Source organism: Microtus oregoni, unplaced genomic scaffold, assembly GCF_018167655.1.
Source record: "Microtus oregoni isolate MIOR12 unplaced genomic scaffold, Mior012 000020F_ref0000438, whole genome shotgun sequence".
In the NCBI taxonomy this organism is placed as follows: domain Eukaryota; kingdom Metazoa; phylum Chordata; class Mammalia; order Rodentia; family Cricetidae; genus Microtus; species Microtus oregoni.
The window spans coordinates 24,352,087-24,377,779 of NW_024543079.1; the positions used below are offsets into that span (position 1 = coordinate 24,352,087).

Sequence of the window (25,693 nt, forward strand, 5' to 3'; positions counted from 1 at the left end):
ATAAATGCTCCTGGATAGTAAAAAAATGTTAGAGATTCACAATAAAACAGATTCAGACATAAAATACCACACTGTTGGATGAATGTACGTAGGCTTGAGAGAGAGAAGAAAAAGAATATAAAAAATAAAGTTAATGGTTTAAAAAAAAAAAGGTAAAGTCTTTAAAGAGACAGAGTACAGATAGTTAAGAGATTAAAAGAAATAAAAAAAATAAGCCACGTAAAAATGGAAAATTCACAGAGAGTCTTGATTATGTACATTGTGCTTTCTTTAAAATTTTTGACTGTAAAGGAGCTAAGTACAGAGAGACATTTCATTCTATGGGCTGCCAAGTGGAACCAAAACGGATATCATGAGGGTATGACTTCAAAATTTGGGTCTAAGGATATGATGCTTTGGAAAGGGTCTTCTTTTGTTTTCACAGAGGACCAGACCCTATGGATTGCATCTATCCCGATATGGTATGATAGACCACGACCTCCCGAAAAGTTCCTGTGAACACCCTCAAAAAATTACTTCACTCAACTGGCAACTGAGTTAAACCTGGCACACAGGTTTCACCCTAAATGATCTGATTAATAGCGCCCCCATTCAGCAGGAAGCAGTTTGGAGAGAAAAAACTGCGCCCATGTTCCCAAAATATTGTTTGTAAATGTTCTTTTACATTTAAAGGGGGAAATGATATAGGTATGAGTGATTTGCATTGGTGTAGATTTTACAGTCAATTTTGTTATATGTATATGTATTTCTGATCTTGATTAAGGTATTGTGATTGTGTAGTTCATTTAAAAATGTAATGTATAATTAAGAAATAAAGGTTAATGGATAATCATCAGTAATAATCAAGCTTGTAGTCATGTTAGTTAGATTTTCTAGATATATAGAGATACATTTCAGTTAGATAGACATTCTTCATATCTTTCAAAGACTGCAGAATATGGCATTTAATGTTTTAATAACTTAGGACTTTTCATGACAATGAGACATATCTGCTCCTGGCGGCACCAATCTACTTCAAGAAGAAGATGGGCATCAAAGAGGATCCTTATGGAGTTTGATAGCCATTTGGGCAAGAAACTGTTCTTGCCTGGACTGTTGCATAAAATGGACACAGAGAACCCGCAGAGAGAGGACTGCTGAACTTGCCTAAAGGTGAGACGGTCTTTTGGGGTTCATGACTCATGAAAGAGTCTGCGAGACATTCTGCAGGACACAGCAGATAGTGACTGAACTGTCTTTGAAATTTCCTGCTTCATGGAAATGTCTGCTGGATACTATGGGCCTGAAGGCTGAAGATGGATGCCCCAACGGTACAGAGGAACTTTGGGTGACTGTCCAGGCAGCAAGATGTCTCTGTCATTTCTAGAGTTTTCTTATTTCTTGTTTACTTAGGTAGTATTATATCCTTCTGGAGTCTTTGATGGAGTTGAAGAATGAATAGATAGTTATAGTTTTCCTTAGTTATGATAAAAGATAAAATAGATATAAATATTGTAACTAATTCTTGCTTGATAATGGTTTTGCTATATGTAATTTTACTATGTTAAAGTTAAAGCCTTTCTTTTTTGTTTAAACAGAAAAAGGGGAAATGATGTGGGAGTAATTTCTTATTAATAAAGAAACTGCCTAGACCCATTTGATAGGCCAACCCTTAGGTAGGCGGAGTAAACAGAATGGAATGCTGGGAGAAAGAAGCTGAATCAGGGAGTCGCCATGATTCTCCCACTCCAGACAGACGCAGGTTAAGATCATTTCTGGTAAGCCAGCTCGTGGGCTACACAGATTAATAGAAATGGGTTAGATAAATATGTAAAAGCTAGCCAATAAGAAACTAAAACTAATGGGTCAGGCAGTGTTTAAAAGAATACAGTTTCCGTGTAATTATTTCGGGTAAAGCTAGCCGGGTGGCGGGACACAGCCCGCCGATCCGTACTTCAACACATGCTGGCCTAGGGCAGCCTGGGCTATATAGAAAAGCTCTCATCTTAAAAGCAGAAAGAGGTGGGCAGTGGTGGTGCACACCTTTGGTCCCAGCACTTGGGAAGAAGAGGCAGGCGGATTTCTGTGAGTTCAAGGCCAACCTGGTTTACAGAGCAAGTTCCAGGACAGCCAGGGGTGTTACACAGAGAGCGGAAAGAAAACTGATGTTGTGTCAGTATTTTGAGAATAGACTTTAAGGCAGAAAAAAAGCACATCGTGATTGCTTAGCAGCATTTTGGCTGAGATCAAGTGTGAAAGCGTTGTAGAGGGAGGTGAATTAAACAATTTAAGCATTTTTAGCTTAAAAAATTGTGTGTGTGTGTGTGTGTGTACACGGTCAGAGGACAACTTGGGGGAATCAGTTCTCTCCTCCTGCTGTGGGTTCTAGGAATCAAACTTAGGTACCAGTCAGGCTTGCACAACAAATACTTTATATGCTGAGCCCTTTCTCTGGCCCCATTTTAACTTTCTGAGTTAACATAATCTCAATATATAAAGTAAAATGGTCAGAAGTTTTAGGAAATAGCCTAATTTATAGCCACAATAGAGAAATTTTAGTGATCATATAACTAATGAACAGCTTTAGACAAAACAGTAAATAAAAGATTTGGTCTATATGTGACTATAAAAAAACCCACAGCTACCTAACACACTTCATAGTATTCAGATGGCTGTGTCAAGGGCAAAAAACAGTCCAGGACAGGTGGGACACTAATGTTAGACAGAATACTGATTGAAACCCAAGTGTCACTCCAAGTAAATTAGAAATATGAATAAAAAAATAGAAAAATCATCATGTATTTAGAAATTTAAAAGTACCTCTAATGTTTATAAGTCATAAAGTAGGGAAATATAAAATGTTTTGATAGCAATAAAGAAAATGGTACATATTAAATTTATAGTGTGTAGATGAAACATTTCTGACAGATTAATAACTTTAAACACATTGAAAAGGGGAAGAAGGAAATTATTGAGCAAAGCATCTATCTCGATGCAGTTTATGCTAACTAGGATAAAAGAAATTTCTTTAACCTGATAAAAGTCATAGTTAGCCCAACTCGGTCATGAAGTAGTGGAAGGAAGAGCAAAGGAGACCGAAAACAAGGAGCAGCAGCCAAGCCACAGGGCCTCCTTAGAAAAGACGGTGGGATTGGCAGCTCTCAGGCAAAACCGTGAACAGGGAACAAGTAAGCAACATGAAGTATATGGATTGGGACCTCACTGCAGATGGCAGACACTGAAAAGACAAGTGGCACTTATGAAAAGCTCATGTTAAATCAGTTTTTTAAAAATTAATACTATTGGTGCTTACCTAAAACAGTCAGCTATGATGGCATACAGCTCTGGCCTTAGCACTCTGAAGGCTGAGGTAGGAAAGATCTTGGGCCACTCTAGGATATGTAGCTAGGCAGTCTTAAAAAATTTAATTTCAGTACAGCCAGGCAGTGGTTGGCGCACACCTTTAATCCTAGCACTTCGGAGGCAGAGGCAGGCAGATTTCTGTGAGTTTGAGGCCAGCCTACAAAAGCTAGTTCCAGGACAGGGTCCAAAGCTACAGAGAAACCCTGTCTGAGAAAGAAATATTTAATAGAAAGTGGAGGAAAAAGATACATCACTTATGATACATAGCTTGTTTTTTACAGATTAACATGACAAAACTTTTGCAAGTTGTGACAATCCTGATACATTTAAATCAAACTTATCAGTACTAGACTTAGGGAAGAAAGAAAACTGCATGTTGCTGTAATCATGAGGAAATGGATCCCTGCCAAGCATGTAAAGAATGCACATTCCAATTCTTCTCAAACTTAGAGGAGAGGAAGAAATGGATGTATGTATCCACTCATTCTGCTCTCAGCTAATCTTGTTCCATAGAAATAGGAGGAGGAGGAGGAAATCACCAGTCATCTCATACCTAGGAATGAAAGCCAAACCCAACAGTACATGTAACGACAAAGTGATGTTTGTCCTAGGAATGCAAACTTTAGTGTTGAAAATTAAGTGTATATTCATTTGCCATACTGACAGGTTACAAGAGTAGAATGATATTATTATCTTAACAGATACAGAGAAAATACGTGATAAAACTTATGCATACTATTGGTAAAACAGCTAGGCATCTATATTGTCCCCTTTGACACGAGGAAAGGCCATCGCCAGTCCTTCCCTTTAGCATTGTATCAGAGGTCCCACTCCACAAAAACTAAAGAAAGTAAAATGGGTCAAGTTTGGGGAAAAAAGGAACAAACTGATTTATATGCTTACAGACACAGGAAAGTTAAAAAAAAAAAAAACTAAAGGCTTATCACTAGAATTAGGCAGAGTTGCTTAGGAAAGTAGTAGATGTGAGAATCATTCACACTTTCCCATGCCAGCAACAGACAGACAACAGAACCTTAGTGACCATTTGCAAGAGTATAAAATGGAAGAAACAAGAAACATCTCTCCAGCAACATGCAAAATATTTTTCTCTGTCCAGATAACTGTATTTTTCTCTTTGGATTTATTCATATGAGTGCTGGTTATTGAACACTTTGATAGAATATTTAGTGGTCCTTTCACAGCCAATACCTACTGAGAACTGATATTTGGTCGGATGCCGTGCCAACTGGCCTCTGCTTTCTGGGGATGAATGTCTATTACAGTAAGAAAACTTTTGGACCAATTGTCTGTTTTGAAGATACTTTATCATGCTGTATAGGCCTGTCTTTTTTAATAAAGTGGAAACTGGTAGCTTCTTGTAAACCCCCAGAGGATTTAGGTCTTTTTTCAAAGACTTTTTTTTTTTTTGGAAACAAAAGCTTGTTAATTTTTTATTTTTTTCCTCAGGCATAGAAATTGAATCCGAAATGGCTGATGATTAAGCAAGGCTTATAATAGAATATATTTCTATTTTTAGTGTCTCAACTCTTTAAAATGAATGGCATTGTTTCTTTAAAGTAGGAAGTTACTTTTATACATGAAATAAGTTATTTCAAAATTCTAGTTTTAGTAGCTACATTTCCTTCAGTTACTCTGTTTTTAAAAAAACCAACATTGCTTCAATTTTTAGATGAGAGGTTCTGATGCTTCTTTGGAAATAGTACTTAAATGTTGATAAGCCCTGTGCTTCAAAGATAGCAAAGAGGTTGTCAGGGGAGTGACAGAGGCCCAACCTGAGCAGACTTTGGGGTACTGTCGGGTGGGGTTTGGGCAGCTGATGTCATCTTAGGCTTCAGTGTTCAGATGGAACAGGGATTTGAGATAGGAAGTGGGGACTAACACCCAGTGTGTCCTGAACTTTTGAAGGGCTGCACCCTCCACGAAAGGACAGGCAGTTTCCTAGTTAGTAGCAAGAAGAGATGACAGGACAGCCAAACTTGGGTCAAAAGCTGAAATTTTTCCATCAGAAGTCCCTGCCACAGGTAACAATCAGCCCACGGCTGCTGACTCCCTCCAAGGCCTGGTTGAAGCAAAGATCAAGTGATTTTAGGGGAGTCCCTAAAGAACTGCCACCAATAAAGCCCAACAGAAATGCAATAGGAGGTGACAAGTGACGGTGGAACAGAAGGCAGGAAAGCTAGCAGAGGTTAAGACGTGCCGTGGAAGAAGTGGGCAGACTTGAGAAGGACAGAACAACTCCAAGACTTCATTAAGGAGCTGTTTGGATCCAGCCTAAGAGAGAGTGGTGAGTGGACCTTAGGTCTGAAGTCTGCCCTAATGGCTGCACAAGAGAATTATTAAGGTCTAATTAGAGGTGATACCTTGAAGGAACACGAGAAACGAGACAGTTGTCAAAGGAATTCAGTGATGATGAGTTTTCTAGAATTGATGTCAATATGATGACACCTCAAACTTGGAAAACACAGTAAACCTAAATAAGATTAAATACACATATGTATTTTGTGAACTCCTCAGAACTCTGAAAATAGAACTTGAATGTGATATAAGAAGGGCTGGGGAGAGCACAAGTTCCTGTGTTCAGACCCCCCATATAAAGGTCCACCTGTAACCCCAACATTTGGGAAGCAGAGGCAGGATCTCTGAGCAAGCTGGCTAGTAAGACTAGCCCATCAGTAAGCTCTAGGTTCAACTGAGAGACCCTGCTTCAACAGAGTACTCAAGAATGACATATAAGTCAACTTGGGGCCTCTCTATGCATGTGAATATGTTTGTTCACACCTGACATTCACACACGTGCACACACCAAACACACATGTGGAAGATGGTGAGAGGTCAAAGGTTGCAGTAGGTTGGTAGCCTGTTTTCAGTAGGAACCTTTGCACCAAAGAAAAGCTAGGAGGTAGAATTGGATCTTTGGAGTGGGGAAAGACAGCCTTTGTATGGGTTCTGTGCAGTCACTCACTCATGAAGACTGAAGGTGAACCAAAGGTCTTCCAGGGAATGAGGGCCATAAAAGCCGAGTAGGAAGCTGTACTTGTCCAGAGAATTGACCGACGGAGTTTTTGGCAAGATCCTAGTGGGATGAAATATAAGAAGCAATGATGAACAAACGACAAACTTCTGAGTAGTTAAATGAGCGTTAGCTGTCTGTCAGGGCAGCAGTGACTAGAAGAGGTGGCCTTTTAGGTTCTCCTGTTGGAGCAGGGGGTAGAGGAGTGAAACTGAGTTGAATATGTAGGAAAATGTGGGTGAACATCACAGCTAAAAATTTTAAAGGAGCTGAGCATGCTAGTGCGTCCCTCCCTTTTATCCCAGCACTCGGGGGGGGGGGGGGGGGCAGAGCCAGCTTGGTCTGCCTAGAGAGTTTCAGGCCAGCCAGGGATACATAGTGAGACCCTGTCTCAACAAACAAATATTAAAGGGAGCTCATTTTAAAAGAAGTACAATGTTTAACACCCAAGCTATAAAGCAAGAAAGAATGGTGCTTGAATAGTCAAACACTGCAAAAGGGATGAGGGTGTAAGCAAAAAGCCACTGTTGTTAATAGGTACCACAACATAAAGAGCACGGACGAGTGCATTGTGCAGAAATCACCGTACATGTTGGTGGACTAAACCTAAAAAAAATTGCCACTGGGATTAAAATAAAATCCCGCCATATGCTGTTTTTAAGAGTAACACTTAAAACATGAACACAGGAAGGTTGAAAAAGAAAAATGCCAGTCTAATACTAATCCCACAAGAGTTAGAGAAGCTTTGAAAATAATTGAACAAACTAGAACTTAATGAAAAAAATCACTATATTGAAGAGGATCATTCTCAAATGGGAAGAGAAATAGCAGGTACTTAACCAGGAAGAGCTATTTATTACTTGTGATTTTATATTCTAACAAGATGGTCTCAAATAAAACACAAATTTATAGATTCCAAGAAGCAACTGAAAAGTGTGTGAGCATATATTGAGAGTTCTCAATAACTGTTGGATTAGACAAAATGGCAACAGAGAGAGTGACTGAGTATTAGATCAGTTAAAATTGTGGAAGTTTACAGCAGTTAAAATTAGAATTTAGCTCTGATAATTCAAACCTTTCTGTATGTTAGGAAAGTTAAATACATTGCCACACCACAAGTCAAAGAAGAAATACATGGGGATTTGGAGATTGAGCTCTAATGGAAATGTTCATTATAGCTTTAGGATGAAGCTATATGAGTATTTAGAAGAAATTTATTACCTTAAATATTTGCTACCAGAAGAGGATTAAAAAATAATATACATTCATGTCAAGAAGTTGTTAAAACAATGTAAACCAATGGAAGATGAAGGGAATAATGAGACTTAATTGGATCACCAACCCAGAAGTTGGATATACAGTCATCGTCAGTGGTTAATTAAGTCAGTGCTCTTACTACCTTCTCTCTCAAAGGTGAGATCTAAGGCTTCCTCCTTGGTGGTTGATCTCATCCTATAGTCTTCTAAACCTGCACAAACTGTCCCAATGAACCGGAGTAAAGGGCTGACCCTAAGCCCGTTCGATGAGTCTCTAGTGGTTCTGCCGCCAGGGTGAGAACAGTGAGGATGACCTGATTTCTCTCACTTTGAAGACAAAGGCCACCAAAAGAAAAAAAAAATACATGGACAGATCAAATCTAGAGATGTTATTTAAAAAGAATTTCTGTCAAACATTTCTGTTACCCAGTTAACCATGGTCTAAAAATATTAAATGGAAAATTCCAGAAATAATGAATCACTTTCACATTTTATGTTGTTCTTACACTATTGAATGTCATCCCAGGACATAAATTGTCCTGTTATTCAGTGCATGCACATCATATATACTACCTACCCATTAGTCTAAATTATCAGATGGACTGTTGTAGAATTATATGACTAATCTTTATTTAATTATGGCCCTTAAACACAAGAGTAGTGATGCTGCTGGTGGTATTATTATAATTGTTTTATTTGATTGTTGTTGTTTTGCCTTTTACTGAATGTCTAGTTTACAAACTAAACTTTCTCATAGGTATGCATATAAGGGTATGTATGTGTATAGTGTATACACATAGGCTCCAGTACTATGTCAGGATTCCCTTGGAATCTTGAGATTTAGCCCTAGTAGATAAAAGGGAGCTACTGTATTATAATTCAGTGTATTTCACATTAAAGGAGAAAATGTCAGATGATGTAAAAAACAGTTGCTCAAATTTAGTACTCATTTTGTTAACAGTAACTGAGAGGATAGGATACACTACATAACCTGAGGAAAGTGTTTCACCAAAAATGTGCATCGATTCTCTATGTGATAGTTTAACCTGAGCTGTGGGGATGCAGGGACCCGGCAAGGAGACTTCTGCTACCAGTTTGGCTTAGAAATGAGGCAATGTAGCCCAGAGAGCAAAAAACAGGGCTTTCTTTTTCCTGCATAGATAGTTTTTTGCCAAGAAAATCAAAGCAAATCTGTAAACTCCAATTGGACAAGGGTTTAGCATAATAAAAGCCAAATGAATGATACATATATAAACATGGCTTTACTGGCTGTATGTAACTGAGAGAATAGAAAAAATAATTCACAATATATGCTTTTTCTCAAGGACTTTACAAAAAGCAATAGTTTTGAGAACATCACAAAGATATGGAAGTCATTCACGGAGAAGACTCATGAGAATTTCTAAAGGCTTCAAGTGAACGCTGATGTCATTGTAGTGCTGTTGCATAGCCGCTTGTTGATGGGGACCCTGTACTCAGTGCCAGCTCTTGTGATTATCTGAAACTTCAGCATGATTCAAATTAAAAGCTCTGTAGAAATTCTGAAGGGAATGGTGATAAGCTAAAAACCTGAAATTGATACAGGACTTGAGTAATTCCCCAGTGGAGTACAGTATAGAACCCATCAGAAAGAAGGGGGAGGCCCAAAAGGGTGTGGTGCTGGTGATAAAGCCAGTGTGACTCTTGTCTGTCATCCACCAAAGGAAGCACCCAATGAAGGAACCTACCTCTTTGCAAAAAGCGTGACTGAAGTTGGCCAGTGAGTGCATCTAGGGCTCCCTACCTCTGAGCTATCTCTGCAGTTCTTGTACTCCAGTCTATAGAAGAAAGGAACTGAACAGCGAGTTTGTCACAGTGGTTACTTCTAGGAACTGACTTCAAATGTCAAGAGTCAGGAGCATGAAATAGGCCCTGTAAGACTCTGGTAAACACATCGCTCCAGTTCCATGTGAGTAGCATAGAGTTTAAAACATAAGCATGTAAAGAGTGGCTGTTAGCATGTCATAGGAGTTAAAAGGAATGAGCCAGAGCTATTCTTATCTGTATGAATTTCAAAATGAAGGTTAGTTAAAAATTGCCAGATGTCACCCAGAATAATACCTTTACATAGCAGTTACAGCATTGGACGTGCGCACGTGTGTTAAGATACACACATACACACACACACACAAACACACACACACACAGTATCTGAAGTTAGTGTGCACAATATTAGTATTTGACATACCTGTATGTCAAGTGTATGTGGTTGGGAAATAATCATACTTCTCAAACCTCTGTATATCTGAACTATCATAATACAAGTTTACTGTCCCTTTTCCAAAGTGCTAAGACTAAAAGTGTTTCAGATTTGGGCTTTTGTTTTTGTTTTTCTCTTTGGTATCTATCTGTGGATATTTTAGGGATGAACCCAAATCTCAACGCTAGCTTCATTTATGTTTCCTGTGTACATTATGTACTCAAGTAAGTTTATGTATTTTAAGATACTTTTAAAAAATAAATTTATTAGTTTTATGTGTGTGTTTGTATCCCTGTATGAGTTTACAAGTACCATGGGCACTCAGGAGCTCATGGAGAGTGTCGATACCCTAAAACTGGAGTTAAGAGTTTTGAGTTGCCAGGTACACACGTGTGCTGAGAACCAAATCTTGCTCCTCTGTAAGAGCAGTAAGCATTGACACTGAGTCAGCTCTCCAGCTCCCAGTTTTAACCATTGGACCATCTCTAGCACCCAGGTTTATATATTTTTAATGTATCTGGTTTTTTTTTTTTTTTTGATATTTGGTCATGTTCTGTAGGTCAGGCTTACCCTGAACTCAGAATTCTCCCACATGGGTCTCCTGAGTGCCCCTGGGATTATAGGGATGTGTTCCCACACCTGGTCTGTTCCTGTGTTTTGACTGAGACCATCACATAAGGTTTGATGGAGAATTTTCCGCATGTAGCACCATCTCTTGTTCCCTGGCTTTAAGAATTATGTGAATTTCAGATTTTTGGATTTGGGGTACTCAATCTTTATTTTAAAATATTAGGAGATGCCTATCTTGATGTACTTATAGCTATTGCTGCCTTTGATTTTCTTGCTGTTTGGTATCTTTCTGTCAAATCTATATTCCTTGGCTTAGGACTAGGTCTGTAGGCTTGTTATCTTTGTCCATCCTCTACAAGACGGCGTCTCTGAACACCGGCTGTCCACTGTAGAGCAGCTGGGAGTGATAAGACAGACTTCAGGTTCTTGTTGAGGGACATTTCCTAAAACTGACCTAGATCTCAAGCCCTGAATTGGACTGAACTGGCTTTATCATGCCAGTTGAGTTAGTAGATATGGTCCATATTTGAAGAGTTGAGAGCTCCCATTTCCTTTTGGTCCCCAAATCCTAAGACTAGAAGAAGCAGCATTCTCCTGGGATTTAAAGATGGTAGTGAATTCCGTTTAGCCAAACCTGGGACTGGTCATTGGCCTTGATTTCCTTCTGTCATTAGCTTCATTAGCTAGTCTTTCACTGAGTACTTTAGCAATAGTAGGTGTGGAAAAATATCAATTTCACAGAAGTTTCTGGAAATGACAGAGTAGAGATTCCTGTGGTGAGATAGTATAGAGTACAGGTGGACACACATCTGGCCCAGACCTTAGCCCATGTAGGCACAGCCCAGGGGAAAGAAAACCTTTGAAGAGATGCACTCTGCAGTCTTAGAACAGTGAGCAAGCTGCAAGCATAGAGGCTCCTGCAAGCATAAGAGAGAGACCCTTCTGCTCTTATTAGTCTGTGAGTCAAGTCTCCATGATGTGTTTTTGTCCCCACCTAAATTCTCTTTGCGGACCCCCCCCCCGGGGGGGGGGTATTTCAGCTTACAATTGTCGTTCATCTTGAGGTAAACTCACTTTGAAAGCAGAGGTGATTTTTCTGTTTTCTTGTTTCCATTTCTTTGCTCCTTTCAGAGATACTGCCTTAGCTTTAAATGTTTCAGTGTATGGCTAACGACTGGGCTTTTCATTTTCCTGTGAAAGCTTTCATTTAAAAAAATTCTACCTCAGGAATTAATGGTAGCGATGTAATTTCTTTTTAAAGCAGCTTGTTCTGCAAAAGTTGGGAAGACACATTTATGCTCTTATAAACATACTTTGTGTATGTGAAAAATATTCACTCAAGTTTGTGTGCCTTGATTCTGAACTCCCCACAGAGAATGTATTTTGTGTGTCTTGTTTGCTTATGTGGAGTCAGATTAAAGGTTGATTTTCCAACCTTGGCTTTTCTGTCTAAGCTGAGCAGTTGGAAGGCACGAAGCTACACAGAACTCCACAGTCCTCAGCTGTGAACAGGCCCTGCTTTGTTGATGGCCCTTCACTGTGTCAGGGGCTGGTGACCAGTGCCAACTGCAACTCTGTGAGAGGCCATCCCTTGAGTGCATAGTTGTCTGGAGACCACTTGGTGTTTATAGAACTGTGGCCAGGCTGAACCAGGCTTACTGTAGGTCTTGCTCTGGAGAACTTCTGTCATCTGACTAGACATCTGATTGCACTGTAATTTGTACCTGAGCATGTCTCTGTTGGTAGAGTCTGTGAGGCCCTGGAGGAGCTTCGGTTGGAGATCCCTACCCCGGGAAGGGGTGATCAGCCATATCACACACTTTGTCCCTGCCCTCCTGAACACAGAATGGAGCCGGAGTGGGCAGGTGCGAGGTTTTTATTTCTACACCTAACCTAGGAGTGTGTTCCTGGAAAGACTTTATTTAACAGCCTTCCTTGACTACCACTTGTGAGAGCACTTGGCCTTGGCTTTGGATCAAATGTCACTAGTTGTCCATAGCTAGAAATCAGAATCCATTCGTAATATGAATGCTGCCTTGCCCAGGCTTCGAAGGCTTGTGTGGGTTGGCCTCAGCCTTTTTTTTCCCCCAGAAGCAATGGCAGGAATGGAGTGTTGGGCCTTGGTCCTACACATCCCCAAGTGACAGTTGTTGTGAGCAGTCCAGTTCTTCCTCAAGGGCCTCATCAGAATGAGGCAGAGAAAGGGTTTGTGCTGTGAAGAGACCGAGTGTCCAAAAATGTGATGCTGGGGTGTTTAAACGATGTCCCTTCTTTAAAATGCCCTAATGTCTCTGAAGAGGCACATAAATCTCCCTGCCCAAGCAGCTGGTGTCTAGAGAGCCTGGACACAGTGTCCTCACCTTCCCCACCTTTCCCTCTTATTCTCCCTCCCTCCTAGTCTTTCTCATCCACACTGGAGTTCTGCTTGTTTGTTCTTTGCTGATCCTCTTCAGAGGGAGTAGACTACGTCTCCTCTCTAGCTCAGGGGACTGGGAACTGATGATAGCGTTGACATGAGTTAAAAACTTAGTGAAGTGGAACTGAGCCGGGGCTATCAGCCAGGAAGGGGTGAGCCCAGTTGCCTCTGATCCTTTGGACTTTGGTCTGTAAGCAACAAGAATGGTATGCTTCAGCCTCTTGATTCGGGGTATGTTGTCTGACAAAGAGCCTAGTGACACTGCTCCCTTCTCCTGTGAAGTCTGCAGATGTGAAATTCCAGTCCTAGAATCCCATGGGCTTCCCAAGACTTGCTTTCTGTTTCCCAATATGGAAATTGTAGGCTCTGTGACTGACTGGTATTGCTACAGAAAGGGTGTTGTCCTGAACCAAGTTCTTGATTACTTTTCAGGATTGCAATACCAAGGTGCTTGTCTGTGACCCTAGGGGCTTTGCTTAGGGCACTGGCAACAAAGCAGATTATGGTGTGCCAGGGGCCTTGCGGGAAAGCCTGCAGATGTGTTGGGGTTGACTGAGCTTTTTGTTGGCTTGTTTGTTTAACTAAAACCAGACAATTTTACATTGAAGAAAAATACAAAAAAAAAAAATTGGCCCAACATGAAAAATGAAAAGTTCTCAGATTAGTCAAAATCACATCTTAAGTATTTGGCACATGCAGCCATGCTTAGCTTTGGCATCATTGCCACTACTCCCTGTTGTATCACTTCTAAACAGCACTCGTGCCCATGAGTGGTTTGAATCCTGTAGTGGGGAGGATTTAAGGGGCGCCTTGAACTTGGGCCATGGTCATGGACTTTGAAGGCTACTGGTTGTAGTAAGGATTCCGCTAGTTAGTTCCCAGCCACTTAGTCCCAAAATAACCACACAGAAGCTGTATTATTTAAATCACTGCTTGGCCCATTAGCTCAAGCTTCTTATTGGCTAGCTCTTACATCTTAATTTAACCTATCTCCATTAATCTATACGTCACTACGAGGTCGTGGCCTACCAGCAAAGTTTCAGCACATCTGACTCTGGCAGAGGCTCCATAGCTTCTCTCTGACTCCGCTCTTCTTTCTCCCAGTATTCAGTTTGGTTTTCCCTGCCTACCTAAGTTCTGCCCTGCTATAGGTCCAAAGCAGTTTCTTTATTCATTAATGGTAATCACAGCATACAGAGGGGATTCCCACATCAACTGGACATTACAAATTCCAGCTGTCCCCTGTATTCTGCCATCTGCCTGTTTGTATCTTTGGGTACTAGAAGAACTGTCCAGACTATAGGTAAAAATTATCCATTTTTGAAGAGGGGGTAAGAACATGGGTTTGCTTCTGCTCTTAATTTAGTCTGAAGAAATGTAAGAAACCTTAAGTTTGTGATAGGGGTAGAAATTGTCTAGTTCCTCAGTTTCTCCAGAAAGTAATTTACTTGTATGTGTTGGCAGGTGGAAAGCAAGCCAGCCAAGATGGATATCTACGACACTCAGACCTTGGGGGTTGTGGTCTTTGGCGGATTTATGGTTGTTTCTGCCATCGGTATCTTCCTGGTGTCAACCTTCTCCATGAAGGAGACATCGTATGAAGAAGCACTTGCCAACCAGCGCAAGGAGATGGCAAAAACTCACCACCAGAAAGGCGAGAAAAAAAAGAAGGAGAAGACTGTGGAGAAGAAAGGAAAGACCAAGAAAAAGGAAGAAAAACCTAATGGGAAGATACCCGATCATGACCTGGATCCCAACGTGACCATCATCCTCAAGGAACCGGTGCGTGTACCTGCTATGGCTGTGGCTCCAACTTCAGTCCATTCGTCTATGGTCCATACCCCTGTAGCCACTGTACCAGCCATGCCTCAAGAAAAGCTGGCTTCCTCCCCTAAGGACAAAAAGAAGAAGGAGAAAAAAGTGGCGAAGGTTGAGCCAGCAGTCAGTTCTATTGTGAATTCCATCCAAGTTCTTGCTTCAAAGTCTGCCATCTTGGAAGCAACACCCAAGGAGGTGCCTATGGTGGCTGTACCCCCCGTGGGCTCTAAGGCCAGTGTTCCTGCCACCAGCAATCAGGGCAAGAAGCGGGAGGGAGCACAGAACCAAACCAAGAAGGGGGATGGGGCCCAGAACCAATCTAAGAAGGGGGATGGGGCCCAGAACCAAGCCAAGAAGGGAGAGGGAGCCCAGAACCAAACTAAGAAGGGGGATGGAGCCCAGAACCAAGCTAAGAAGGGGGAGGGGGCCCAGAATCAGGCCAAGAAGGGAGAAGGGGCCCAGAACCAAGCTAAGAAGGGGGAGGGGGCCCAGAACCAGGCCAAGAAGGGGGGTGGGGTTCAGAACCAAGCTAAGAAGGGAGAAGGGGCTCAGAACCAGGCCAAGAAGGGAGAAGAGGCCCAGAACCAGGCCAAGAAGGGAGAAGAGGCCCAGAACCAGGCCAAGAAGATAGACGGGGTCCAGAACCAGGCCAAGAAAGGGGGAGAAGGGGCCCAGAACCAGGCCAAGAAAGGGGGAGAAGGGGCCCAAAATCAGGGCAAAAAGGGGGAAACAAACCAAAATCAATCTAAGAAAGGTGAGGGAGGCCAGAACCAAGCCAAGAAGGGGGAAGGGGCTCAGAACCAGACCAAGAAGGGGGAAGGACCCCAGAACCAGGGCAAGAAGGGGGAAGCAACTCAAAACCAGGGCAAAAAAATGGAAGGAGCTCAGAACCAAGGCAAGAAGACAGAGGGAACCCCAAACCAAGGCAAGAAGGGAGAAGGTACTCAAAACCAGGCCAAAAAATTAGAAGGCTCTCCTAACCAAGGAAAAAAGGCAGAGGGGGCCCAGAACCAGGGTAAGAAAGGAGAGGGCGGCCAGAACCAGGGCAAGAAAGGAGAGGGGGCTCAGAACCAGGGTAAGAAAGGAGAGGGGGTCCAGAACCAGGGCAAGAAAGGAGAGGAGGCCCAGAACCAGGGTAAGAAAGGAGAGGGAGCTCAGAACCAGGGTAAGAAAGGAGAGGGAGCTCAGAACCAGGGTAAGAAAGGAGAAGGGTCTCCCAACCAGAGCACAAAAGTTGAGGTTATACAAAACCAGGGCAGAAAGGCAGAAGGAACCGCAAATCAGGGCAAGAAGATGGAGGGGGCCCAGAACCAGGGTAAAAAGGGGGAAGGGGCCCAGAATCAGACCAAGAAGGGGGAAGGGGCCCAAAACCAGGGGAAAAAAGGGGAAGGGTCTCAAAACCAGGGCAAAAAGGCAGAAGGGGCCCAAAGTCAAAGCAAGAAAGGGGAGGGCACCCAGAATCAGGGCAAAAAGGGGGATGGAAATCCCAACCAAGGCAAGAAGGGGGAAGGGGCTCCCAACCAGAGTAGAAAGACTGATGCAGTTGCTAATCAGGGCACAAAGACAGAAGGTGTCTCAAACCAAGGAAAAAAGGCAGAGGGGGCCCCCAATCAGGGCAAAAAGGTAGATGAGTCCCCCAATCATGGCAAAAAGGTAGACACAGCTGCCAATCAAGGTAAAAAGTCAGAGTCGGCTCCTGCCCAGGATAAAAATGCAGGAATGGTCCAGAGCCAGGAGGCACCAAAGCAAGAAGCTCCTGCAAAGAAGAAGTCTGGTTCAAAAAGAAAAGGCGAGCCTGGTGAGTGCCCTGACTGTCCTGTGAGCTTGAGGGAAAGCTGCTCCTCTGTGACTGGCCGGTGTCCACAGTGCTCTGTTGATTCACTTTTCCTGTTCTCCCCAGATTGGGTACGGATGACAGACCAGGGAAACAACTCCACACAAGTCCAGCTCCATGGACCATTGAGCTTTTGGGCTTTTATACAGGAGCAGGGGTGCTAGTTTACCTACAGGAGCATGGATAAGTCTAAGGCAGCTGTATCACCACCAAAATGCCCACCACAGCCTCCCTGAGGGTTTAGGAAAGCTGTGCTCCTGGAGCTCTCTCTATCCCTGCTCAACTTGGAGGCAGCTCCACTAAAGACTCATATCTCCCCAGTAATTGTGGTGGTCGTGTAACCTTGAGGAGGACCTGTGAGTCTTGGGACTTTGTGAGCTTCCTGAATTTTATGATCCTCAGACCTCTACAGGAGGGATGTTTGAGTTTGGAGGATGTAGTTACATAACTGGGTGCCTTCTGTGTCAGTCAGCTGCTGCTATAGTAAGGCTGCGTAACAAGCACCCCAAGTTCTACCGCCTTGTAACAGCAGTCCTTTGTCTTTGCTCCCGTGTCTGTGGTTGGCTAAGGTTGGTTGATGTAGGTCCTGTCTGCTGGGAGGCTCTGCTTCATGCTGTGTCATAACTAGGTAGGCTCAGGGCTTCTCCACATGCATGAGTTCATTTGGGGCCCTGAGCTGAAGTGCCTGTTTCTCTCTAGGGCAGAAACCCTCTTAGGGTGTAGCAGAGGCATAAGACATTTTGAGCAGGCACCTTCAAGCTGCATCTCATTCTTCAGGGCAAGTCATGTGAATGGTACTGAGTCCCCTCTGAGGGACTGCATGAAGTGGTGTGAGAAACAGTCTAGATAGGGTAGTCTTGGCAGATATTCTCAAGCGTCTGTTGTGTCTTACCAGTCTGCCTTGTGTTGATGCCCCACTTAATTTTAGCTTTATTCATTTAGTATTTTTAGGAAATAGTTTTCTTCATATTATCCTACCATTCTTCCCTAGTTATTTAATAAAGCATTATGGAACATTAATGTAGATTCCATATTATATAGAAAGAAAATAGATAATACAGAACACTGATTTGCCTTGGTGTTTATAGTGGGTTACAGTAACTACAGATTCAGCCAGGGTTTAAAAAGTGGTTGAATTTGTGTGACTTGTGAAAAGCACTTTAGCAAACAGGGTTTTTTGAGGCAGTTGTTCTCCCAGGTCTCTCCTGAGGAAACTGAATTGTGGCACACAGGTGCTTAGTGGACCTGATGCCCCCAGACTGCCTGGGGGCCCTGCATCTGCTTATGCAGGCACAACACAGCTACCAGCTTCAACGGTGATGGATGTTAGGACACCAAAGAGAAGTACAGAGATGACACAGGAAAAGTAGGCTACCAGATCTTGAAAGGTGATAACGAAAGAAGACAAAGACATTAAATATGAGATAATACAAATGAAAGCAACTTTAAAAATTAGTATTTCTTCATATTTCAGGGGATTGATTCCAAGCCCCCCCCCCGCCTTGTGTATTCCAAAATCTGCAGATGTTGAAGTCTCATAAATGGCATCATGTTTTTATATAAGTAACTCCCTAAATCCCATATACTTCATATCCCTTTTTTAGAAAAATTCTATTATCCACCCCCTATAGGGTTGGGGATCAAACCCAGAGCCCTTGTGTTTGTTAGACAAGTTTTATACCAATGAGCTATGTTCGTAGCCTGCCTCACATACTTTACATCACCTATAGACTACCAAAGATGCCTATTACAAAGCAGATGCTGTGTAAATAGTTGTTATGTTATATTGTTTAAGGAATAATTACAAAGAAAAGAACTGCATATGTTAAGTAGAGACACATTTTTTTTTCTCTTTTTGTTTTTTAATGTTTTTGATCCGAGGTTGGTTGGATCTGGATGGGAAGCCTATGGAGGCAAGAGTGCTGGCTGTCCCCCAGCGAGAGTCCAGTTGTTCTTTGACTTTTTTTTTTTATGCAGTGTGCTGATATTTTATTCTTCAAAAGTTGGAAGCAATCCTGAAGAAGGCATTGGCTCTTGTGGCTGTGACAGCACCCCCTGAAGTTGGAAACACCTGTGTGGAAGGCCTTCGATATCAGTCATTCGCCTTGGTGCAAGGCCACATGGGACATGAATCCTAATGAGATGTTGCAGTAGATAATTTCCCATTAAAACTCTTCTTATTTGATGGCCTTTTGAAATTAGGGGCATAAAATTGGGTCTTGATATATTATCTTTAAATGCTGTATTCCTCATCCCCAAAAGAATAAAGCAGTAATGCTAACTACCAAATGCTGTAACAATCCAGAAAGAATCCTGCAGGATGGGGCAGGGGTGAAGTGGGGGGTGGAATTCCTTTCCTTGTGCTTGGCAAGCTCTCTGGATGTGGATAGCGTGTCAGGCCTCTGCAGTGGGTCCCTGATTCCCATCAGGGACTCTGTGTTGAAAAGTAGAGCAGACTCACTCAGAGCCGCGGAGCCAAGGCGCTTCAGAGAAGCCCAGGGCTGTCACTAAGGGAGTATGGTCTCTCAGAAAGGCTGGAACTCCAGCCATGGGGAAGAGCTGTAAAAGTTCAGGACAGGTGATGGGAAGCACTCATAAGCATGTGAAGGGTGTTCCTGGCTAGCACTTAGCTGTACACTTGGTCCTAAGATTCCAGGTATTGCCCAAGTGACAGGTCTATGTGTTTAGCCCTCTGCCCCAGGATCTCTCACTATAGCACAGGCTGACCTCAAAATGATGGCCTTCTTGTCTCAGCCTCCCAAATCCTGGAATGTAGGTATGAACCATCATGCCCGGAGTTAGCCACCTCTTTTTCCTAAATAATGAGGAGAGTGTATTGGTGAGGCTCCCTGGTGAGCTCAGAAAACTCTTATGTCCTTGGGGGCATGTGAAGGTCTGTGAGAGTTCTTGTTTTTGCTGTTCATAACTCTGTTCCCACTTAGTACCCTTAGGTAAGTGAGCCCCTACCTCGTCTCTGCGATGTCAAGACTCCCCTCAGCTTCCTGTTACACTCAGGATGTAGGGGACTTTGAGTACCTCATGCTTGCAGTGATGTGGACAGGGTGAGCATGCCTTATGTGGAGGTTGTCCATTCCACTCCATGACTGGTTTTGTGAAAGGTGATGGAGATAAAAGAATCATGTCTTCTCATTGTGTCTTTTACTGCAGTGGCCAGACCTTGTGTGGCATTGTCAGATCCAAACAGGCAAGAACGTGTTCGTGAGTTACTGTTTTTATAGTTGTACTGTATACAGCTCTGCTCTGTGCTAGGATTCTCTAAGAATGACCCAGTCGGTATGGCCCCTGATGGTTGTGGGTTGAGGACAGCTTGCTGTTTGCATTTATATATACTCTCTGGTTCCTTGGGGCCTGGCTGCCCTTGGCTAGACCACCCATTTGGCTTTGCCTAATGGATTCTGTCACAGTCTGCTTATTCTCCAGCAAAATATATTTCCCATTCTTTCTGGTTCACGGGCTCTAAAGATATTTCTTATTCCTGTGGCCAAGATTCTCCTGATTGATGGTAGCATGGAAGGGTGACCCAACCCGAGCCATGGCTAAGCAGTGATGGGGGGAGTAAGACAAATAGCTACATAGAACCTGCAGTGTCGCACTGCCTCTGTGGGTGGGGGTCAGCTTGAGGCAGAGGCCCCAGGGTGGGCTCAGTAAGACGCAAGCCATTTTCCTCGTTGTGCTGGTGTTTGCAAGTACAACATGTGAATAGATGTATATAATCTTTATGAATACATTCAGACTTGCTTCTCTTTCTTGTCTGCTCACCTGGCAACACTGTCACAGCTGCTGGACAGAGAAAACTCCAGGGAAACGTGGGGGTAAAGTTGGGCTCTCACTTCCAACAGGGGAGGATTCTGATTTTGGGTCTCATGTGTGAAATGCCAGTACAAACAACAAAGGAACAGTACAAAGCCAAGTATCAGTGAAATGCTTGGGATCTCTGGCCATCTTGCTTCAGAAAGTAACTGCAGTGGGAACTCAGACTCACCTTGTCTGGCAATTTCTTGAACTTTGCACATGATTTTCATCACTGAACTGAAGCATAAACTGTAGTAACTGCAAGTTGGGGCATGAAATCTAACGGTATGGATACTTACCAGAGGGTCATGGAATGTCTTTAGTCTGGTACATGAAGTGTACTAGAATTTGCCTGATTTAATATTGAACATTGCAGCTGGTACAGTGTTGTCAGGTGAGCAGGCATGAATGAGAAGCAGACCTGAATGTTTTCACACAGCTAGACCTCTTTGGTTGGTCTGTGGTTGGCCCCCGTTGGCCTACTTTTAGCCACCATGCAACCTAGCCACAACTAAGTGTTTGTCTCTCCAGAACTGCCTTCATTCTGGGGACTACATGTGCCCAATACAAAAGAATTATGGCAGAACTGCAGGTGGGGGCTAGGTATCTGACAGGGTAGGGCTGGGCAGATGAAGTGGCCTGAGATGATGCAATGAGGATCCAGGAAATGCTTGAGGGGTGGGGCCCATCAGTGGTCTAGAACAGGCTGGAAGGGAAGTCTTCCCACAAATGCAGGAGACCTAGACTTGGGCAGGGGATGAGGAGGATGAGGAGGACCCTTGTACCATGAGATTCCAACAGCTGACTGCAGATCTTGAGGGTTGAGAGGTGTGCTGTCCACTAAGAGCTACTGGTCACCCTAGTCATTTAAATTAGCCCAAGATAAGACTCAGTTCTTTGATCATACTTTCTGTCTTTAATGATTTGTAAGTAGTCACATGTCGCCAGTGACTGCCTTTTAGAACAGCTGAGAGATAAAATGTCACCATCAGAAAGTTTTGTTGGACACCCCTGCTGTAAGTAGCAGCCATTTATGGGGAGGTGGCCTCCCGGGTCACCTTGCAGGTAGGTATCCACATGGGAAGACATGGCTTTGCAGCCAAGTATTGGCATCATGTGCAGTTACTCCCCTACTTGGTTCTAGCAGTCCATCTATTGTTCCTCATATAGAGAGGCACTGAGAATGACATCACAGTGCATTCTCACTGGGCTGGGGTTGCATGGCCAGTCTCACTCTGTCCGTGGTTGGTACAGGTACCGTAGAGGTGACAAGCCAGGCGTGGAGGAAAGCCTGGGCACATTTTTGCAGACCAGCTGGAGCTCTTTCAGAATTTGTTCTTTGATGTGACTTTAAGGGACTGATCAGGGCCATGGCATAGGTATTAACCACTTGTCTGTGGCAGTGTTTGACAATGAACACCCGATCCCGATTGCTTTTGAAAATGTATCATTACATTAAAAAAAAAAAACATGTTTCTAGCAAGCAATTTAAATAGAGAAGTATGGATAGGGTGAAAATTTAAAGTTGTCCCATTCTGTCCCTGTCACTGTTCACTTCTGGGGACCCTGGAGACACTGCTGTCACATGCAAGCTATGGTATATAACCAGTTAGAAATTGCTGTTTCCTTAACAGTGTATTGGTGATATCTTTCCACATCAGGCTTGCAAAGTTGCTGCATTCAGCTGTATAACATTCCGTAACGTGAATGTATCGTGATTTATTTAAATGACACTTAAATAGTGTGCAGACTTTTTTGGATGCTGAAATTGATGCTGCAGTAATGTACATATATTGCTGTGAGTGTCTCTTAAAGTAAATTCCTAGGTCTGTAATTGCAAGTCAGAAGGTGGGTACGGTTTTCATTTAGGAAGAGTGCTCTCTTGCTCTCCAAAAATGGTTAGTGGTTTACAGAGGCCTGCTTGGTTGTGTCATATTAACCCCTGTGTGGTTCTTCTGTCGGACTGAGAAGGGTTTGTGTTACAAAAGGGTATTAGAAGCCTTTGTATGGAAAGAGGAGACAACACTGGTCTATGAAATAAAAAGCAGGGATTCTTTTCTGAATGTTTAGGGACTGGGAAGTGGTAGAATCCTAGAGAAGTAAAAACTCTATGAACTAAAGTGCCACTGTTTGGATACCACCGCTGGCTCGGTGGGTAGTCCAGCACCTGTGTCCAGCATACTTTAGTTTGCATGGTAAACATGTGTATGGTGGTAGTGGTAGTGGTTTTTAAAATATGTTTTTATCCTTGGATTTAGTCTGTGCCTTCTTAATTATGCCTGCCTGCCTCCCACCCTGAGCCGAGGGCCGCACTGATTACTTGGAATGGCCTCGTGGTGGTGTGCTGTCAGGAGCTCTGCACTGGAAGTGAGTTTGCCTGGATCCCATGTGGGTCTGGGATGTGGGAAATACACTATATGTTCTCTGACCCTGTAGATAGTGTGAGTTCCAGAATGGGCAGTTGTTAACCGGAGTGAGTCTGTTTCCTGTTGCTGGTAGGAGGGGCTGAGACCAGGGTCCAAGTGAGGAGTCTACCACAGAGCACATGGCCTCTTTGCTCAGTGGGACAGGGGTGCACCCAGGGGCTCTGGCACCTTTGTCATAATCCATGGATTGGCTTTTTGAAGGACCCCTCCCTTCTCCCCTCTCCCTCATCTCCTTCCCCAGCTGGCAGGTTGGTATTGTTCTGGGGCTAGGTGATCATGATGTTGTGACTAGGAGAATCTCACTAGCCTCCATAATGTAGAAAACAGAAATAGGCTTTTATGAGTCTCTCATGGCTTACACGAGAAAGGACACCACTGGGAGATAGGATTGTGGGTAATTTTTTGTATCTTTCATTCACCCTCTTACTTTTTTCTAGTTTTTCTTTTTGTATATATTTTTAAAAACTGGAAAAGAAACAAAACTCCACTATGGAACTCCTGTCTGTGTGTTCCTGGAGCGTCTCTGGATGATGGAAAGGGAGGCCTGTTAGTCCTTCGGGAGAGTTAGGGTGGAGGGAGGCGGCAGCCAGTTCTCAGGCCTCCCACAAGATGCCAGTGCCCACCCAGCCCCTGGTACCTGTTGCCTGGTAAGTGCTCGTAAGCTGAGGTAAGATGAATGTCAAAGGTGCTTCTGTACCCTGAAGCTAGCAGTGTCCTGTGGGTGCTGGTGGCGGTGTCTGAGCTCTTTGTACGCGCAGCCCTGCGGGGTCTCCTCTCCACCTGCAGATCAGGCAGGAACACAATGTAAGAAAAGTGTAGCTTAATGGGCATGAGACAGAAAAGGTGAAGAAGGGCTATTTGACCTATTCAGGGTGTCCATAGAGCGGGTTGGAGCTTTCTTGAAACTAATGGGCCATGATTGTGCCCTTCCTTTCCTCTACCAATCTACCTGTTCACACGTGCTTCAAGTGCCCGTCCTGCCTGTCCTTGTCCTGCTGTGTCCTGGTGCTGTTACACAGTATGGCAATCATCCTGTGTAGCCAGGGTTTGTAGAGGTGCTTGCTGGTGCTTTCCCTGCGTTTACACCCCTCACTGCCCAGCTTTACCTGTTTACATGGCCACTGCTCAGACTTGGTAGAAGTCATGTGGCCAGCAGATGGCAGTACAGGGTCTCCATGGTAACGCTCCTGGAGCCCCTTCCCATCCATACAGTTAACCCCTCACCCTGTTTACAGGCTGGAGACACACCAGGTGTGCACTCAGAACAAGCCTTGGTGACCTTTATTTCTTTGTCAGGGTTTGAGTCTCCAAACAAAACCCTTGGGGCATTTGAGCCATTCATTTTCTTCCTTTCTTTTTTTTTTTTTTGTTTTTTTTTGTTTTTGTTTTTGTTTTTTGTTTTTTGAGACAGGGTTTCTCTGTGTAACAGTCCTGGCTGTCCTGGAACTCACTTTGTAGACCAGGCTGATCTCAAACTCATTGAGATCGCCTGCCTCAGCCTCCCAAGTGCTGGGATTAAAGGTATGCATCACTACTGCCCGGCGGAGCCATTCACTTTCTATGTGAGTTCTTCAAAATCCAGGCCCTCATTTTCTTCCCCTCTCCCCTCTTCTCTATTCCTCTGTTCTTCTCTTCCTCTCTCTCCAAAAAGAATGTAAAGCGATCCCCCAGGGAAGCAAGTTAAGTGAGAAGCATCTAGATGGCATTCTTCTGGACATCTCCATGTGGTGACTGTTGGATGTGGCAGTGCTGAGACTTCAGGTACTGTCCAGGCCTCTGTGCTTGCATTCCCGATAAAGCTGTGGTCTTCCTCTGTAGGCACCAAGGAATCGTGCCTGCCGCTGAAACTCTATGGTCTTCAGCCTTTCTGCCCGCAAACCCAAGCGGGGGCTTGCGCAAGGCCTTCCCGTGGTTGTCTTTAAAACTATTGTGATGCTGGATTTGTTCTCCAGGTATAAAACTGTTGGTGTGGAAGTCTGAAGAGAAAGACTCTGACATGCAAAGAGGAAATTAATCATTTCAGTCTGTAGAAAGCCATTTAATGCACACGTCTTTCCAGCTTAGTAGTAGATTATTCTCCTCCAGCCAAAGGGAAGCCCTTAATAAGCTGCTCTCCACAGCTTCTGTGCTTGGAGCCAGGGCACCGGAAACTCCAGATGTGAGTGTTTGTGGCCATCTAGGGGTCAAGTGTAGCTGTTCATCTTTGGCCTGTGTGCTCTGGGAAGGGATGACCAGGGCTGAGCTGCTTGGTCTGGGAGTGGAGTCTTCACTAAACATGCTGCCCGCGGCCTGTCTTGGCTGTGGCTGGAAGAGCACTAAGCGGTGGTGGGAGCAGTCAAGTTGTATGTTATTTCTTTGAGGGCCTTGGCCTTCCCCATAGACTCCTGGCCACAATGTATAGGTGTATAGTTGAGGAGAGGCTGCAGTGATGTTGGTATGTTCTCCTTGTTATTAGAAAAAGTGTTAACCTCCCAGCTTGGCTAGGCCCTGAGGATAACTGGCCTCCTGAGATAATGCCTCCCTGAGATGAGCAGGATGGAGTTTGCCTTTGGTCTCTGGACCTTTGGTGGTTAGTGTAGAACTGGTCAGGGCTTGACTGCTCTGTAGCACAGCCCACTTTGCCTGGGGTGGTTGGGGTAGACTGGGCTTGGCCTCTGCTTCCTTCCTGTGGGGATGCTGCCGTGCCGCAGACCTGCACCGTCCATGCCATGCCATGCCCTGTGAGGGTTCAGGTCTGGTCTTTGCGTTTGAGGGGAAGGCCTTCAGGATGAGTTTGGACAGTCCCTAAGAAAATGAATGTCCTTGCCATCGGATCCTCATTAGTCCCTAGCCATGTCCCTGTTGGGCCCCACTGTGACGGGTCCCTGAATTATCACTTGGGCTTCTCACACTTAGGCTCCTGAATACTCTTGGACTTGAGTGAGCTCTCTAACTTGGGCTCTTACCTG

General features: G+C 43.8%; 1 protein-coding gene across 3 annotated transcripts in view; it reads left to right on the top strand.

Annotated features, from left to right (window-relative positions):
- Rrbp1 (ribosome binding protein 1) overlaps positions 1-25,693 on the top strand; it is a 68,741-nt gene that overhangs the window by 11,870 nt on the left and 31,178 nt on the right. For 2 of the 3 annotated variants that reach the window (XM_041670320.1, XM_041670321.1), the window contains exon 2: positions 14,319-16,470. In XM_041670320.1, coding sequence (XP_041526254.1) covers positions 14,340-16,470 — 2,131 coding nt within the window. In that variant the 5' untranslated portion in view covers positions 14,319-14,339. Of the gene's footprint in view, positions 1-14,318; positions 16,471-18,483; positions 18,805-25,693 lie in introns of those variants that run through there. The other variant, XM_041670322.1, reaches the window with a different exon arrangement.